This window comes from Macaca mulatta, chromosome 16, assembly GCF_049350105.2.
Source record: "Macaca mulatta isolate MMU2019108-1 chromosome 16, T2T-MMU8v2.0, whole genome shotgun sequence".
Classification (NCBI taxonomy): domain Eukaryota; kingdom Metazoa; phylum Chordata; class Mammalia; order Primates; family Cercopithecidae; genus Macaca; species Macaca mulatta.
This window is the reverse complement of record NC_133421.1, coordinates 83996360-84011856: the sequence shown is the minus strand read 5'-3', so window position 1 is coordinate 84011856 and position 15497 is coordinate 83996360. Positions and strand designations below refer to the sequence as shown.

General features: G+C 55.6%; 1 protein-coding gene across 4 annotated transcripts in view; it reads right to left on the bottom strand.

The window, feature by feature from the left end:
- KIF19 (kinesin family member 19) overlaps positions 1-13854 on the bottom strand; it is a 30150-nt gene extending 16296 nt beyond the window's left edge. The window contains exons 1-2 of one of the 4 annotated variants that reach the window (XM_015120261.3): positions 13495-13854; positions 11410-11490 (exon numbers count right to left, since the gene is read on the bottom strand). In XM_015120261.3, coding sequence (XP_014975747.3) covers positions 11410-11490; positions 13495-13533 — 120 coding nt within the window. In that variant the 5' untranslated portion in view covers positions 13534-13854. Of the gene's footprint in view, positions 1-11183; positions 11491-13494 lie in introns of all 4 variants that reach the window. The other 3 variants (XM_077972628.1, XM_077972629.1, XM_077972630.1) reach the window with 3 other exon arrangements.
- Between the last annotated feature and the right edge of the window lie 1643 nt (positions 13855-15497).

Below are 15497 nucleotides of genomic sequence, written 5' to 3'. Positions count from 1 at the left end.
CCTGCCTGAGGTCCCTTTGGACCATAGTCCCTGTCCTTCTCATGCACCACCCCCAACCACTGCACCGTGGAGGTGCCCCCTGAGAAGCAGCTGGCGCCTCTAAATGCTGCTCTGTGCCTGGGGATGCCTGGGCTCCCTGGGGTCCTGGCTCGTGCCAGCCAGAGGAAAACGAGCCACCACTGTGCTCTTCATGAGAAGGGAGGACGCTCCCTGGGGCCATGGGTGCTGAACAGAGTGCATGACGGCAGCCTCAGCCAGCATGGGCGTCTCATGGGTCCCCTCTTTCAGTGGGAGGGAAGGGGGCGAGGGAGGTAGGGCATGGGCAGCCTTCATTCCCAGCCCCCTCCTCCCAGCACAGAATCACCGTGATCATCGTGACTGAACCCTTCGACTTGAGTCATCACGATGATGATTCTCAGATGGGGAAGTTGAGGCACAAAGTCATGTTGCTAGGAAATGGCAGAGCCAGGACTGGGGCCTGGCAGTCTGGGTCCTGGCTGGCACTCTGCCTACTCTCCTAAACCACCTCTTATGCACACACTTCCACCCCTACTCCCACGGGGGGCCTTGTGGGGTGGGGTAGGTAGGGGAGTTCCTACCCTATTCCTCAGTAGTTCCTGTAATTCCAGGAAGTCCCAACACCCACAGTGCGCATTAACCTGACCTAATTCATAACCGGGGATAAGATACTGTCCAAGGAGCTAAACTGAGTCCTAACAGCGGGCAGGACACTGAGGAGGGTGGGCTGTTATGGGGTGCCCCATGGAAGCAGAGACAGGGGCTATGCTCCCTTCCTGGGTCAGCAGGGGAGCCAGGGCTGGTGATAGTCCCAAAAAGGGCTTGGGAACAGACAAGGCATGAGGGGTGGCCGCTCGGGGTGAGGAGGCAGCAGGCAGCAGGCAGCAGAGCTGTGAGCACAGCTGGGCTCCGTGGATCCAGGAGGTCCTCGTAGGTCCCTCTGGGTCCACCCAGATCGAGCTCGCGGATTTAGGACGCCCAGTCCCAGGAGGATGACAGCCCTGGGGCTCCCACCAGACTCCCGCAGCATTCTACGTGTGCCCTGGGTCAAACCCCCTTCCTGCACCACCTGGACTCCAGGCTCATACCTGTGCTCACTGCATCGAAACTAACCTATCACCGTCAGGTATCCGGCAAGGCCCCTTCTGGGATTCTCAGTGGAGGAGGGGAGAGGGAGGCGGCTTTCCAGGAGGCCTGACCCTGGCAGCCTCATGTGGAACTCTTTCCCAATCAGATGGGATTCCAGGTCAGCCAGCTACAGGAGAGGGCTCTAGATAGGATGGACCAGGGGGCTTTGTGTGGGGAAAAGAATGAGGCCACTCACTCAGGCTCCTTGCCAGCTGGCCAAAAGCTAGGTGGTCACAGTGAGCCTCTTCCAGGATCTGGACCCTGTCCCAGGCCCCAAAGCTAGCAGCATGAGCCCTGCTCTAGTGTCAGACCCGATTGAAGGTAAAACGTGGCTCCGAGTTCCCCAGTACAGGTTCCTATGGGACGCAACCAGAACCCAGCCAGCTGCTCACACTCTTATCTCAATGCCAGCGGTCCTGTGGACACAGGCAGGACCAGTGGCCTGAGGAGCACCCCCTGGGAGAGGGGCCTTCAGTGAGCAGCATGCACCAATGCCCATCCCACCCGTGACCTTCAGACAACCTCCAGACACTGCCAAGTTCACGGCGTCCTGGGCATTTGGTTCCTTTAGCTAACCAGGCTCCTGTAGTACAGTCAGCACAGCTGCCACGATCCCCGCTTAAAGAGGGCTTTGTCTGGGTTCCATCTGTCTGCGCTCCAACCCCCGCCCCACCCTCGAGAGCATCACCCTATTCCTGTCCCCTCTAGCACACAATGGAGCCCTTGTGCCCCTCCACCAGGTGAGCTGGAGCTGAGCTGGGGAGGGGTGGGGACAGGTGCTCTGAGCTGCCAGGGAGACCAGCACGGGGTGTTCAAGCCAGGTCAACACACTTGCTGAGCAAGGTTTCAGGGAGAGAGTGCAAAGGGAGCCCAGGTTTCCTGCCTTCCGACACTCAAGGATCATTTCAATAACCAGGAGAGTGCGGGAGTACAGGGAGGCACCTAATCCCACCCCTAGAGGAAGACTTCCTGGAAGAGGTGGCACTAACATTGAGTCCTAAAGAATGAGAGACGTGGAACGGAGAGAGAATTTTGGACAATTACATGAGCAAGGCAAAGAAGCGATGGGCAGGCTGTGGCACTGGTTCTCAGCTCAGATCACTGGGGTTTCTTGTGAGAAACACAGGGTCGGGAAGAGAGGGCTGGAACTTCACCTTCCATCCTCCACGCCAGGGATCTGCACTGCACAGACCCAAGAACTGATGTGTGCATCCACAGAGGCCAGCACACGGGTACCTCACCCACCCAGGCACCCCCCATCCCCATGAGCACACGCAGTCCCTCCTCGGGGAGGCTCCTCTACATCCTCTGAGCCTCCCTCTAAAGGCTCCCCTGGTTGGCACACAGCAGATGTCCAAGGGACGTGTGCTGAATAAAGCTGCCATTTATGGGGAGTGGTGATTGTGCCAGGCACGGTGCCAATGGCTTGGCGTGTGTTTTCCCTGACAGCTTAAGAGTGGGCACTCTTGGCAGATGTGGTGGCTTATGCCTGTAATCCCAGAACTTTGGGAGGCTGAAGTGGGTGTATCACTTAAGGTCAGGAGTTTGAGACCAGCCTGGCCAACATGGCAAAACCCCATCTCTACTAAAAATACAAAAATTAGCTGGGCATGGTGGCACGCTCCTGTAGTCCCAGCTACTTGGGAGGCTGAGGCAGGAGAATCACTTAAACCTGAGATGCAGAGGTTGCAGTGAGCCAAGATTGCGCCACCGCACTCCAGCCTGGGTGACAGAGCGAGACTCTGTCTCAAAAAAACAAACAAAAACAGAGAGGACACTCTTATTATCGCTTGCCTGGAGATGAGGAATCGGTTGGGTTAAGTAAATTACCTAAAGCCGTACTGCCAAGTGCAGAGCTGGGCAGATTCAGAGCTGTGGGTCTCAGAACCCAGGCTGCCCACCATGCCTCTCCAAGTGCACCAGTGGACAAACAGCTGCCTGGCTGGGGGGAACACCTGCTTGTCACAGGTGGAACTGTGCCCCCCCCCCCAGATTTCATGTTGTGAAGTCCTAATGCCCAGTGCCTTAGAATGTGACCTTATTTGGAAATGGGGTTGTTGCAGGTGTAATCAGTTGAGGAAGGATGAGGTCATATTGGAGTAAGGTGGGCCCTTTATCCACTATGACGAGCGTCATTATAAAAAGGGGAAATTTGGGCACAGATCTGCGTAGAGGGAAGCCGCTAGGAAGAGACACAAGGAGAAGATGCTCATCTAAAGCCAAAGGGAGCCAGGCACGGTGGCTCACGCCTGTAATCCCAGAACTTTGGGAGGCCGAGGTGGGTGGATCACCTGAGGTCAGGAGTTCAAGAGCAGCCTGGCCAACATGACAAAATCCCATCTCTACTAAAAGTACAAGAATTGGCTGGGCGTGGTGGTGGGCGCCTGTAGTCCCAGCTACTTGGGAGGCTGAGGCATGAGAATCGCTTGAACCCAGGAGGCAGAGGTTGCAGTGAGCTGAGATTATGCCACTGCACTCCAGCCTGGGCCAGGGAGTGAGACTGTGTCCATAAATAAATAAATAAATAACTATAAAGCCAAGGAGGCCTGGAGCAAACCCTTCCCTGCTGCCGTATGGGCTGTGGACTTCCGCCTCCAGAACTGTGAGACAGTAGGTGGCTGTGGTTGAAGCCACCCAGTGCGTGGCACTTTGCTACAGCAGCTTGCAAACTAATATGACATCCAAGGCAGGCCCACCTGCCGTAGGGAGCTGAGTGTTGCCACACCCCAGGTGGGGCTTCAGCCAGCCCCTCCCCCAGCCTTAAGCAGGTGGGCTGAGCGTGGGCATTCTCTCTCACGGCCTCCCAGGGAATGCATTCTCATGCTCGCCGCACATGGGGCACCTGTCTCTGGGAGGTTTCAATGGGAACTTTGCTCACATGGGAGGCGGGCAGCTTCATGCCAGAGTTCTGCCCCTCCAAGCCCATCTGCCACTGCAGCTCCAGGCTTCCAACTCAGCAGAGGCTCTGGCTTGAGACTCCACCTCCATGGCCTCCTCTCCCAGCCCTGCTCTTAGTTCAATGCAGATTTTGACCTTTCCAGAGTTCCAGATGGAGTCGGAGTCTTTGAGTCTAGAAACTCAAGATCCTGTAGGGAAGTGGGGGCCTCAGGCCAGGGAGAGGAGGTCTCATCCATAAGCTGCGTCCCCATCAGGGGACCAGGCTCATTCCAAGCATCTCCTAGGTGAGAAATACTTTGCACATAGCATGTCACACTACTAAGCTGCAGCTGCATTTATCAGCTTTGCAGTTTTAACAGGATTCTTTCTGGCCCTCAAATGGCTGAGCACGGACCAGGCTTTCTCAGGCTTGGCACTGTTGACATTTTGGGCTGGATCATTCCTTGCTGTGGGGGCAGTTCTGTGCATTGTAGAATGTTGAGCAGCATCCCTGGCCGCTACCCACTAGATGCCAGTCGCACCCTTCCCCCTGGCTGTGACACTGCCAAATGTTCCTGGGGGCAAAATCGCCCTGGTTCAGAACCACTGACTTAGATCATTCCTCCCGCAGCCTCCAAGGCTAACGGCAAAAATCTCCGAGGGAGGGGGTGCCACCAATGAGGCTCAGTTTGACATTGCTGTGTGACTTTTAGGAAGCTCCAACACTTCTCTGGGCCTCAAGTTTTTCCCGGTTAGAAGTCAGGAGGACCAACAGGGCTGTAGCCTTGAGAAAAGAAATCATATTATATCAACATCCCCATCCTACTCAGGAAGCCTCAGCAGAGAATCTGGCTCTGGCTTTATCTGCAGCCCAGAGGGCCAGGCCACAGCCCCTTCATTCTTACAAGTAAAAACAAACCATAACAAAACCTGATTCTAGGTGGACAGCACCCTTGTAAGGCTGTTCTGTTTTTGTTTTTTGTTTTGTTTTTGTTGTTTTTAAAGGAGAATTTGTTGCTGGTCATGTTTCTAGTTGTAAACATACCATCCTGGGAGTCCTCAATAAAGGCAACGCTGATCCCAGGAAGGGTGTCCCTGGGGCCTGTCAGCCTTTAGGCTGGATGGAGAAGGCCAAAGTTGACCCTGCTGAGCTCATAAAGCTTAGCTTCATGCCCAGCTGGCTGCTTAGGACACAGCCACACCTGGCTGATGTCCTGGTCAGATCCCCACCTTGTTACAGGATTCTGAGACCTGGAGGCTTAGGATGGGGAGCATGTATAATCGAGAATATACTAGGGCTGTGTCTCTCAAGGGGTCTGCAGATACCTTCCCCAGAGTCACCCAGGGAGCTTATAAAATGCAGATTCTCAGGCACTTCCCACACGCACAGAGTCAGAATCTGGGGGGAAATGGGCCCATAAATCTGCATGTTAACAAGCACCCTTCCTTGTATCCATCCAGACGCTGAATGTGAGGATCCTTGCAACCTAGAGGATTATGCACAACAGCCAAAAAGTGAGAACAACCCACATGCCTATCAACTGATGAAAAGATAAACAAAACACAGTGAATCCACACCTCGGACATTATTCAGCAAAAGGAGTGAAGTTCAGGTGACTGGATACAGTGGCTCACACCTGCAATCCCAGCACTTTGGGAGGCCAAGGCAGGAGAATTGCTTGAGCCCAGGGGTTTGAGACCAGCCTGGGCAAGATGGCCAGATCCCATCTCTACTAAAAATTAAAAATCGACTGGGCATTGTGGCATGTGCCTATAGTCCCAGCTACTCTGGAGGCTGAGGTGGGAGGATTCTTTGAGCCCAGGAATTCAAGGTGGCAGTGACAAAGTGAGACCCCCATCTCTGAAAAAAAAAAAAAAAAGGAATGATGTTCTAGCAGGAGCTATAATGTGAATGAACTCGAACTTCAAAAACATTAGGACCAGTCGGGCACAGTGGCTCATGCCTGTAATCCCAGCACTTTGGGAGGCCAAGGCGGGGGTATTACTTGAAGTCAGGAGTTTGAGACCAGCCTGGCCAACATGATGAAACCCATCTCTACTAAAAATACAAAATTAGCCAGACATGGTGGCGCACACCTGTAATCCCAGCTACTCGGGAGGCTGAGACAGAAGACTCACTAGAACCCGGGAGGCAGAGGTTGCAGTGAGCGGAGATAGCGCCACTGCACTCCAGCCTGGGTGACAGAGCCAGACTGTGTATCAAAAAAAAAAAAAAAAATTAGGCCCACATACTACATGATTCCATTCACATTAAATGCCCAGAATGGGCAATATGGAGATGGATAGTACTTTAGTGGCTGCCTGGGGCTGGGAGGGGCTGGGGACACAGCGGGATGGCTAATTGGGGAGAGGTAAAGAATCCCAACCCCCTCCGCCAGCCACTCTCCACCAGCTCAGCTCTTCAGGGCAACAGGGCCAAGAAGCGTCCAGATGGTTGGTGTGCAGGGAGTTTCCCCCCTTGCTGCCCCCAGGCAGGCAGGTGGGCTAAAGACAGCTGCTCCCACAGCACTCCCAGGCTCGGGCTGACATCTGTCAACTTATACTTTATTTATCTTTCCCAACAGCCTCCCAGTTGCGTGGCTGCAGCACCCCCCTTATATTATCTCCTTTAATCCTCTCGACAGCTCTCAGGGTGGGTGGGGCAGGTTTCCTGTTCTCCTGTCTTCTGATGAGGAAGCAGAGGCCCAGGGAGAGTTTCAACCTGCCCACCAGTATGCGGCCAGGATGACATGGCAGGCTGAGAAAGCCTGGGTGCTCTGGTTCGCGGATCCCGGGCTGTGTAGCCCCTGTTCTCGGGAGCCCAGGGCTCCCCTTGCCTACATTTCTCCTTTCCATCCCAGGAGTCGCACTGTCCGGCCCGATGTTCCCCGGTGGCTCTTCTGCCTTCACTCCTCTTTCCCTTCCCACTCTCACCCTGCCCCCCTGGCCGAGGCCCCACAGTTGGGCCTAGTGGGAGCCCTTACCTGGCTCCACAGCACCCCGGGGAGCAGAGGGGGATGGCAGTTGGACTTCCAGCAGATAAAATGCTAATGATGGGATTATACACATGGTCCGTTGACTTAAATCCTGCAGACAAACACAGCCTGGAAGAGCTGGGAGGAGGGCCCACGGGCTGCAGGCTTTGGGAGGGATGGGGGACGGAGGAGCTGGCTGTTTGGTCTGTAGTTTTTTCCCCCACCCGGAATGCTGGGGCCCCACTAGCCTCTCAGACTGTCCCTGGCTCCTCTCGGGCCCCAGAGGTAAATTAAACCAGGCCCACCTGGTGCTTCCCCACTTCCTGTGTTTACGCGTTAGGGTCTGATCTCACCCCAGGAGCTACTAAGACATGGAGCTCCTACCATACTTCCAGGAACACACACACACACACACACACACTCTGAGGTGTCCACACACACACACACACACACACACACACACACACACACACTGAGGTGTCCATTTGGGAACTGTCCTGAGCTCTCTGACACAGGAAGAGGGAGCAGGAAGGCTCAAGGCCCAGGTTTTGTTTACCTCTGGGACCCGAACCTATCCCATATTTCAGCCCTTGAGATACATTCACATTCATTAACCCTTATGTAGACACGTGCCGGGCACTGTGTTATGCACTGTGCCTACGTTAACCACAGGGACCCTCTAAAGAAGGCATTGTGACGACTAATGGAATTGAATGGGGCCCTGGAATCACAGGCCTTCCAAGGCACCTGGACTATCCCCATTAAAAATCCAAACCAGCTGGGCGAGGTGGTGCACGCCTATAATCCTAAAAGTTTAGGAGGCCAGGGCGGGTAGATCACTTGAGGTCAGGAGTTCGAGACCAGCCTGGTCACCATAGCGACACCCCGTCTCTACTAAAATTAGAAAAAATAGCTGGGCATGGTGGCACGTGCCTGTAATCCCAGCTACATGGGAGGCTGAGGCAGGAGAATCGCTTGAACCCGGGAGGCAGAGGTTGCAGTGAGCCAAGATCGTACCACTGCACTCCAGCCTGGGTGACAGAGCAAGACTCCATCTCAAGAAAAAAGAAAAAAGAAAAAAACATCCAAATCCGAACTCCAGCTTCCCCAGAATCCAAGCACTCTGGGCTTCTATCCCAGAGGACCCTCCATCTGTGGGAATGTCCCCTTCTGCCAAGCCTCGTTGCCACAATCTCCCTCATTTGAAGTGTCCCCAGGAGAACAATGCCTAGACTAAAGAAGGCTGTCCTAGGACCCCTCATGGTGGCCCAGCCCTGTGGGTTACTGCATCCCCAGTCTACCTCTCCCCACTCAGGATGCACATGTCCTGGCTCAGCTCCCAAATACACCCACTTGCCCATGGGGCCTCCAGGCCTTAGGAGGAATGACAGAGCTTCCACTGGCCAGCTGGCCCCATCAGTGAAGCTGATGAGGACTGGATCCCCGAGCCTCCCTGTGGGCCAGGGCTGTGGGCGAGCTACAGAGCCACTGGAGTCGGGTGAAGGTTGGGAGGTGGGGGGACTGGCCAGGTCGGGGTCAAGGGTAAGGGGGGTCCATGTCCATTTGTTATTAGGAGGGTCCCAGCCTGGTAGTTATGACTGCTCCTAAACTGCAGTCCTCCATTAGAAGGGCTGGGCTGGGTCCCTGGTGCAAGCCAATCTTTGAACCCACTGGGGACAGAAGGAGCTTAGGGCCAGAAGCCCACAGGAAGTTTGCATGGAGAGCCCTCCTCAGTATCAACCCAGACAAGACTCTCTGCACCTCCAGCTGACAAAGGAGCAGTCCTGTTAGAACCGCCCAGCTCGGAGGCCTTCTCGGAGGTGGAGGCGTAGCTTGGCTGGATTAGGCCAGACCCAGAGAGGGAGCCCCTCCCGCTCCACATGCAGGGATAGAAAGGAACCAGTGTTTGCCATGTGTGGGCACACAATGGGCTGTCCCCTCGACAGGGAGCATTTCCATCAGCACCAGTTAATATTTATCAGCCCCCACGCAGGCTAGGAGCCAGGAGTAGCAGAAAGAGAGTCAGCATTGTCCCAACCCCAAGGACCTGATGTCTTCGGGACAAGTTGGACAAGCAGAGTGGCTTTGCCTGGAAGGAGGTTTCTCCTCCTGAACTCTGTGGCTCCTCTCCTGGGCCAATCCAGCAGCCCTGGGGAATTTCAGTCTCTAACAGACGTTGATAAATGACATCTATGAAACGTCCTACGTGCCAAGCACTGGGTAAGCAAGTGCATACATTAGCCTACAAAGACCCTCTAAAGAAAGCATCATGATGTCTGTCTCCACTTACACACGAGGCAACTGAAGCTCCTGGAAGCAACCCCGCCCCTCCTCCCCACCCCCCCACCCCCGGCCCAAGTCTGCACAGCTGGCAAATGGCAGAAGTCCTGAAACCACTGTTTATGTGCATTCATTCTGCTCCAGCTGAGCCTGACCCATTTAGACAGGGTCTTCCCAGTCATCCCCTGCTTTCTGCAAGGTCTTTGAGGAAGCCCACCCTTTTCCAAGGAGGAATATGGGAAAAGAAATGAGGACGCGCCACCCATGGCTCTACTGTGCCCACAGTTCCACCATCACTGCTAAAGAAAGAGGCCTGGCCGGGCGCGGTGGCTCAAGCCTGTAACCCAGCACTTTGGGAGGCCGAGACGGGCGGATCACGAGGTCAGGAGATCGAGACCATCCTGGCTAACACAATGAAACCCCGTCTCTACTAAAAATACAAAAAAATTAGCCGGGCGAGGTGGCGGGCGCCTGTAGTCCCAGCTACTCGGGAGGCTGAGGCAGGAGAATGGCGTAAACCCGGGAGGCGGAGCTTGCAGTGAGCCGAGATAGCGCCACTGCACTCCAGCCTGGGCGGCAGAACGAGACTCTGTCTCAAAAAAAAAAAAAAAAAAGAAAGAGGCTTGAGTGGGCCCCTTGCCCTGGGGAGCCCAGAGGCAAGCAGGCATTGGAAGTGTGCCATCCGCCTCTGGTTTGCTTATCCTGGGCCCGGGACTTCATGAGTCCAGCCCGTGGGACCTGAGCCCAGGCGCCTCAGGTGCTCCCGTATGTCTTTCTCTGCATTGTGCCGTGCCACCCAACTTCTCTGAGCCATTAGCACAGCCTACCACCACAATGCTCCTACCTGGGCACCAAGCCTGCCCCTGTTGCCCCCACCACTGTGCCTGTGTGCATCCCAGCACGAGTCCTCAACTGCCTACCCAAACAAACATCCTGGCCATGGTCTACAGGGTATGTGGTTTGGCCCAGCCCATTTACACCTCTTGCCCCTTTCCCTCCTCCTTGAGCCACACTGGCCTTTTCTCAGCTACCCAATTGCATCCCAGTCCCTCTCACCACAGGCCCTTTGCACATGCAAGCCCCTCAGGTCAACATTCTCCGTTCATGCACACTACTAATGACCTCTTCTTCACCCTTTATGTTTTCAGCTCAAGCACAGTTTTTCTTTTTCTTTTTCTTTTTTTTTTTGAGACAGAGTCCCACTCTGTCGCCCAGGTTGGAGTACAATGATAAGATCTCAGCTCACTGCAACCTCCACCTTCTAGGTTTTAGTGATTCTCCTGCCTCAGCTTCCCGAGTAGCTGGGACTACAGGCACGTGCCACCACGCCCAGCTAATTTTTTGTATTTGTAGTAGAGACTGGGTTTCACCATGTTGGTCAGGATGGTCTTGATCTCTTGACCTTGTGATCCAGCCTCCTCGGCCTCCCAAAGTGTCAAGCCCAGTTTCTTAAGGAAGGCCCCCCTGACCTCCAGGTTTACGTGTTATTCCCTCTTACCTACTCTCATGCCACTAAGCATTTCTGTGCAGCCCTTGTTAGCTGCAAACTCATGTTTGTTTGTGATGCAATTCTTTGATGAATGCCTCATCTCTCCACACTAGACTTAAGGTAATGGAGACAGAACAGGGTCTTTTCTGTTCACCACAGTTTCCCAGTTTCTAGCACAGTACCCAGCATGCTGCTGGTACTTGATAAACACTTACTGCCTTGTGTGCCCGCCTTCCTCATCCTGGTGACATGAGGACCAAGATTGCAAACAGAGAGCCAAGGATTTTGCACATGTGAACACCCTAGAGGCGAGTTTTAGCACTCGACCATATACGTATGTGCTCTGTGGGTAGTAGGCATATTAGGGTGGGAAAGTCAAGCAATGGGCATATGAATGGTAAAGGATCAGGACCCACCCAGGCAAGGGAAGCTCCCAGTTGTCCTTGGATCAATCTAGGAAGGCTTCCTGGAGGAAGGGCCCCCAGCTTCCTAGGTGGTGTCATCAATAGCACAGCCAAGAGTTCAGTGAGTAGAGGAAGGATGGTGCTGCAAGCCACAGGGGCCCTTTCTGCTCTCACCAGGTGAGTTGAGCCATCTGAGCAGACCTCTGTACTGTAGCTCCTGCTGCAGGGCCCTGCATACCTGCTCATCCACTTTATGGGCAATGAGGGTAGCTCCTTCCTCCAGCTCTGCCACGCTGATGGGCCGGACCCGAAGTGCCACCTGGGAGGGAAAACCAAGCCCCTGGGATTAGAGGGAGAGGACTATGCTGGCCTTAGAGAGACCCCAGGCGAGAGCCCCTGGCTTCTCTAGCATTCAGCCATCTCAGGCCTCTTTTGTCCTAAGGAAAACTCTGCCTAGGTCAGAGGACAGCAGGTCCACAGAGTGTTGGACTGTGTCTGAGTCAATGAGTCTCCCCAGGAGCCCTGGCCTCCGGGAGAGCCCCAGGGGAGAGAGCTGTCTGCTGCTCCAGCCTGTCTCAGCCTCATGCCCAAATAAAACACTCGCAGCTCCCCTGGGCTTGAACTTGGGGCCCCAGCACTGGAGCAGCCTGTGCTTCTGTGAATGATGTGCTGCAGGGGCAGGTGCAGGCACGGCTCTGGGATGAGGCCTGGTAGGTGCGATGGAGCAGGGAACATCCCCCATCATCCTAACAGCCTGTGACCACATTCCTATGCCGAGGAGAGTGTCACCTAGACCCCCCACCTCTGTCTATCCTCCAGCCAGTGCGAAATGGGTCTCATCCTATGCGTGAATCTCCCTAAAGAACAGGGTAGAGTGGGAACATGTGTTCTGCTGATCAAAGGGAAACAGCTGCTGGGTGTGGGGGTAGAATGAACGGCCCTCTGGCTGAGTGAAGACTCCTTCAGGCCTGGCGTGATGGCTCATGCCTGTAATCCCAGCACTTTGGGAGGCCGAGGCAGATGGATCCTGAGGTCAGGAGTTCAAGACCAGCCTGGCCAACATGGTGAAACCCTGTCTTTACTAAAAATACAAAAATTAGCTGAGCATGGTGGTGCATGCCTATTATCCCAGCTGCTCGGGAGGCTGAGGCAGGAGAATCACTTGAACCTGGAGGTTGCAGTGAGCTGAGATCGCACCACTTCACTCCGGCCTGGGTGAGAGAGTGAAACTCTGTCTCCAAAAAAAATAGTCACTCTCAGGGACCTACACTTCCTGACGGGGTCATCTTTATTGGCCTCTTCAGCCAAATCCCACTGGCAGGAGGGGAGAACCCTTCGTCCGTGCTCCCAGGGGCACACAACACACGCCAAGGCCAACCATTTTCAAAGAGACACATTCTAAACAGCCAGAGAGGATGTCCTAGAGCCCAGGGCTTGCTTGGGGGCTGGAGCTGAGGCTCCTCTTTGGAGAAGCAAGCCCACACTTGAGAGATAGGGGACTCTGGGGGCAACATTATCCTCCAATTACCCTACTGTGCACCTTCTGGTGATGAGGGCCCTTCTCCAGATCTCAAAAATTAGGGGATGAGGAAGGGGCTTGCTGAGAGAGACACCTACCCACCCACAGTCAGTGGTGGCCTCAAGGTCACTGAGTCATCCCCCTTGTTGCTCTGGCCTGGGCACCACTGATGATCAGGAATTCGACCTTCCCCTCCACAGCCCCCACTCTCACCTCCGCATCTGTCCCAGGCCCCCGGGCTCTGTGGGGCCATCGTAGCTGCATCTAGCACTTCTCTGAAAGATTTAGAGTCCGGACTTGGACAGCATCTGTGTTGCAGCCCAAGAACCAGGCACTCCTGGCCCCATCCTGATACCAGTGGCCCTTGTCTTCCTACTGGTGATCCCCTTTAAACTCCTGACCTCACCAGGGCTGGGGCAGCGTCTGCTTAACCGGGAACCCCCCACCTTCCTTCTGGGGGCAGTCAGGTCAAGCCCTCCCTGCCCCTGGCGTTTCTGAATGAGAGAGCAGAGATTCATCTGCACACGCTTTGGGGGCGGGATCCCCCAATGGGAGGGTGGAAAGGTGGGGGTGGGGTTGAAGTTGGGGTCATTTTCAGGCTCAGGAAAGTCTAAAAAGGCCATAATGCCTTCTTGACACCCATCCTGCAGGACTTGGGGAAAGTTGCTCTGAGGAGTCCCGGCCCTGGCCGTTGCCTGCCCTCTCAGTGGGGTGGCGGCGAGGGGACAGGACTCTCTGTCTGCTGGAGGCCGACTGAAGTAGACCACGGAGCGGGGTGGGGAGGAGGGTCTGAAAGGGTCTCACCATAAGTTGCTGGTCCTTGGAGTCCCCGCTGTCCTTCATGCTTGCAGCAGATGGAGGGGCTCAGGCCGCGCCAACGGGCATGGCCCAGCCTCACCCCCACCGCTGCCGGGTCGCGTCCGCCCGCTGCTTGCTGCCCGCAGCCTCGCCCGCTGCCTGACAACCCGAAACCAACAACGCGCCAGCGGCCAAGGACGCTGACCGCAGGCGGGGCGGGGGGAGGGCCCGGACGGCGCCGCCCCGCCCCCGGAGCCCGCCCCTCCCCGCGCTGAGGGCGAGAGTTGGCCGCCTCCGCCCGGGAGGCCCCCGAGCCTGCGCCGCTGCGCGACGATGTGTGCCCGGCTGTGCGGCCCTACGGCCCTCGGTGCGTCCGTGCGTCCGCATGGCGCCTCCGCGTCGGTTCGCTAACTCCTGCGCGCCCGCCAGCGCCCCTCGGCTCGCGGCGCGACCCCGTGCCACTGCCCTTTAGGGCGCGCCCCGCCTGCCACGCTGCCCCTTGGGGCACACGCATCTGCCGCCCGCCCGTCTGCCTGTCTCTGGGGTCTCCAGGGCGGCGGCTGGCAGCCTCGGGTTTCCATGCGCGCCGCGTGCATGGCCACAGGTGCCTCTGGTGTGGGTGTCTGCACCCACTGCGCATTGGCATGGGTGGTAAAAAGTTGTCCCTGTGCTCAGGCCACCGCCCAGTGGTATGGAGCGAGCACCTTTATTACCTGGGGCGTGCTACAGAAGAGCCTGACTCAGTGCACCCCACTAGCAAACAAGCCTCTACCCCTGAACCCAGAATCTAGGTCACGATGACTGGGTCCGTGTGCCCTGCTGGCTCCCCGCCTGCTGCTGGAAGAGCCACAATACTGTGCAAGAAAGTCTACGTCTGACGCTACCGCCTCCATTCTTGGCGACAATAACAACGGTTGCACTCCCAGGGAACACAGAGAAAAAGTTCCTGTACTCAGGAGGCCCTGGGAAAACAGGATTTGGGTCCCAGCTCTGCCTCCAACTTGCCCAGCCACCTGGAGCTGGTTTTTCCTGCCTCCCTGGGGCCTCAGTTTCCTGGAGGATGTTGGAGCACCTCCCGATTCTGATGTCCATCTTCTGTGTCCTCTGCCCCCACCGAAGCTGAGCCCGGCAGCCCCAAGACTGGGAGAGTAAGCCACGATGGGGTTCACTTTCCAGGGAAGGGGCTGGGAAAGGAAGCACTCATGTCCCCAGGGCTGCCTCAGACTGCCTGGGGCCCCTCAGAGGCGGAGCGTGATGCCAGCCTGTGCCCTGGGACTGGCTTCCCCGGCTGCCCCTGAGGAGCCTGTGTTGGGAATGGTTATTAATAAACAGCAGCAAGAAGCAGTCGTCAGCCTTGGCTTTAATAAATAGGTAAACCAGGTAAAGCTTGGTGGAAACCGAACTCTCCTGCAGGGGATCCCAGATTTTGTCCTGTTCTTTGGCCTAGGCTGCCCCTCAGGCTGGACAGTTTGCAAATGGACGTGCTGTGACAAGAATCAGGTCAGGTTTTTTGCTTTTGTTTCTTTAAGACAGGGGTTCACTCTGTCACCCAGGCTGGAGTGCAGAGGCACAATGACACGCTCATGGATGGCTCACTCATGGATGGCTCACTGCAGCCTCGATCCCTCAGGATCAAGTGATCCTCCTGCCTCAGCCTCACAAGTAGTTGAGACTACAGGTGCGCACCACCATGCCTGGCTAACTTTTCATGTTTTGTAGAGACAGGGATCTCACAGTGCTGTCCAGGCTGGTTTTGAACTCCTGGACTCAAGCAATCCTCCCATCTCAGCTCTCAAAAGAGAATCAGGTTAGTTTTAGGGGTGTGTTGTGCTTGCATTTCAGACTCCTGAAAAGAACTTATTTGGATCAGTCAAAGAGGCCCCTGGTCAATTGAGCTATCGCTATTTTCCTTTTTCTTTTCTATTCCTCCACATGCATCAGTCCCACCCAGAATGGCCCATAGTGATTTTTGTTTTTGTGGTTTTGTGGATGGTTTTCTTTCTTTCTTT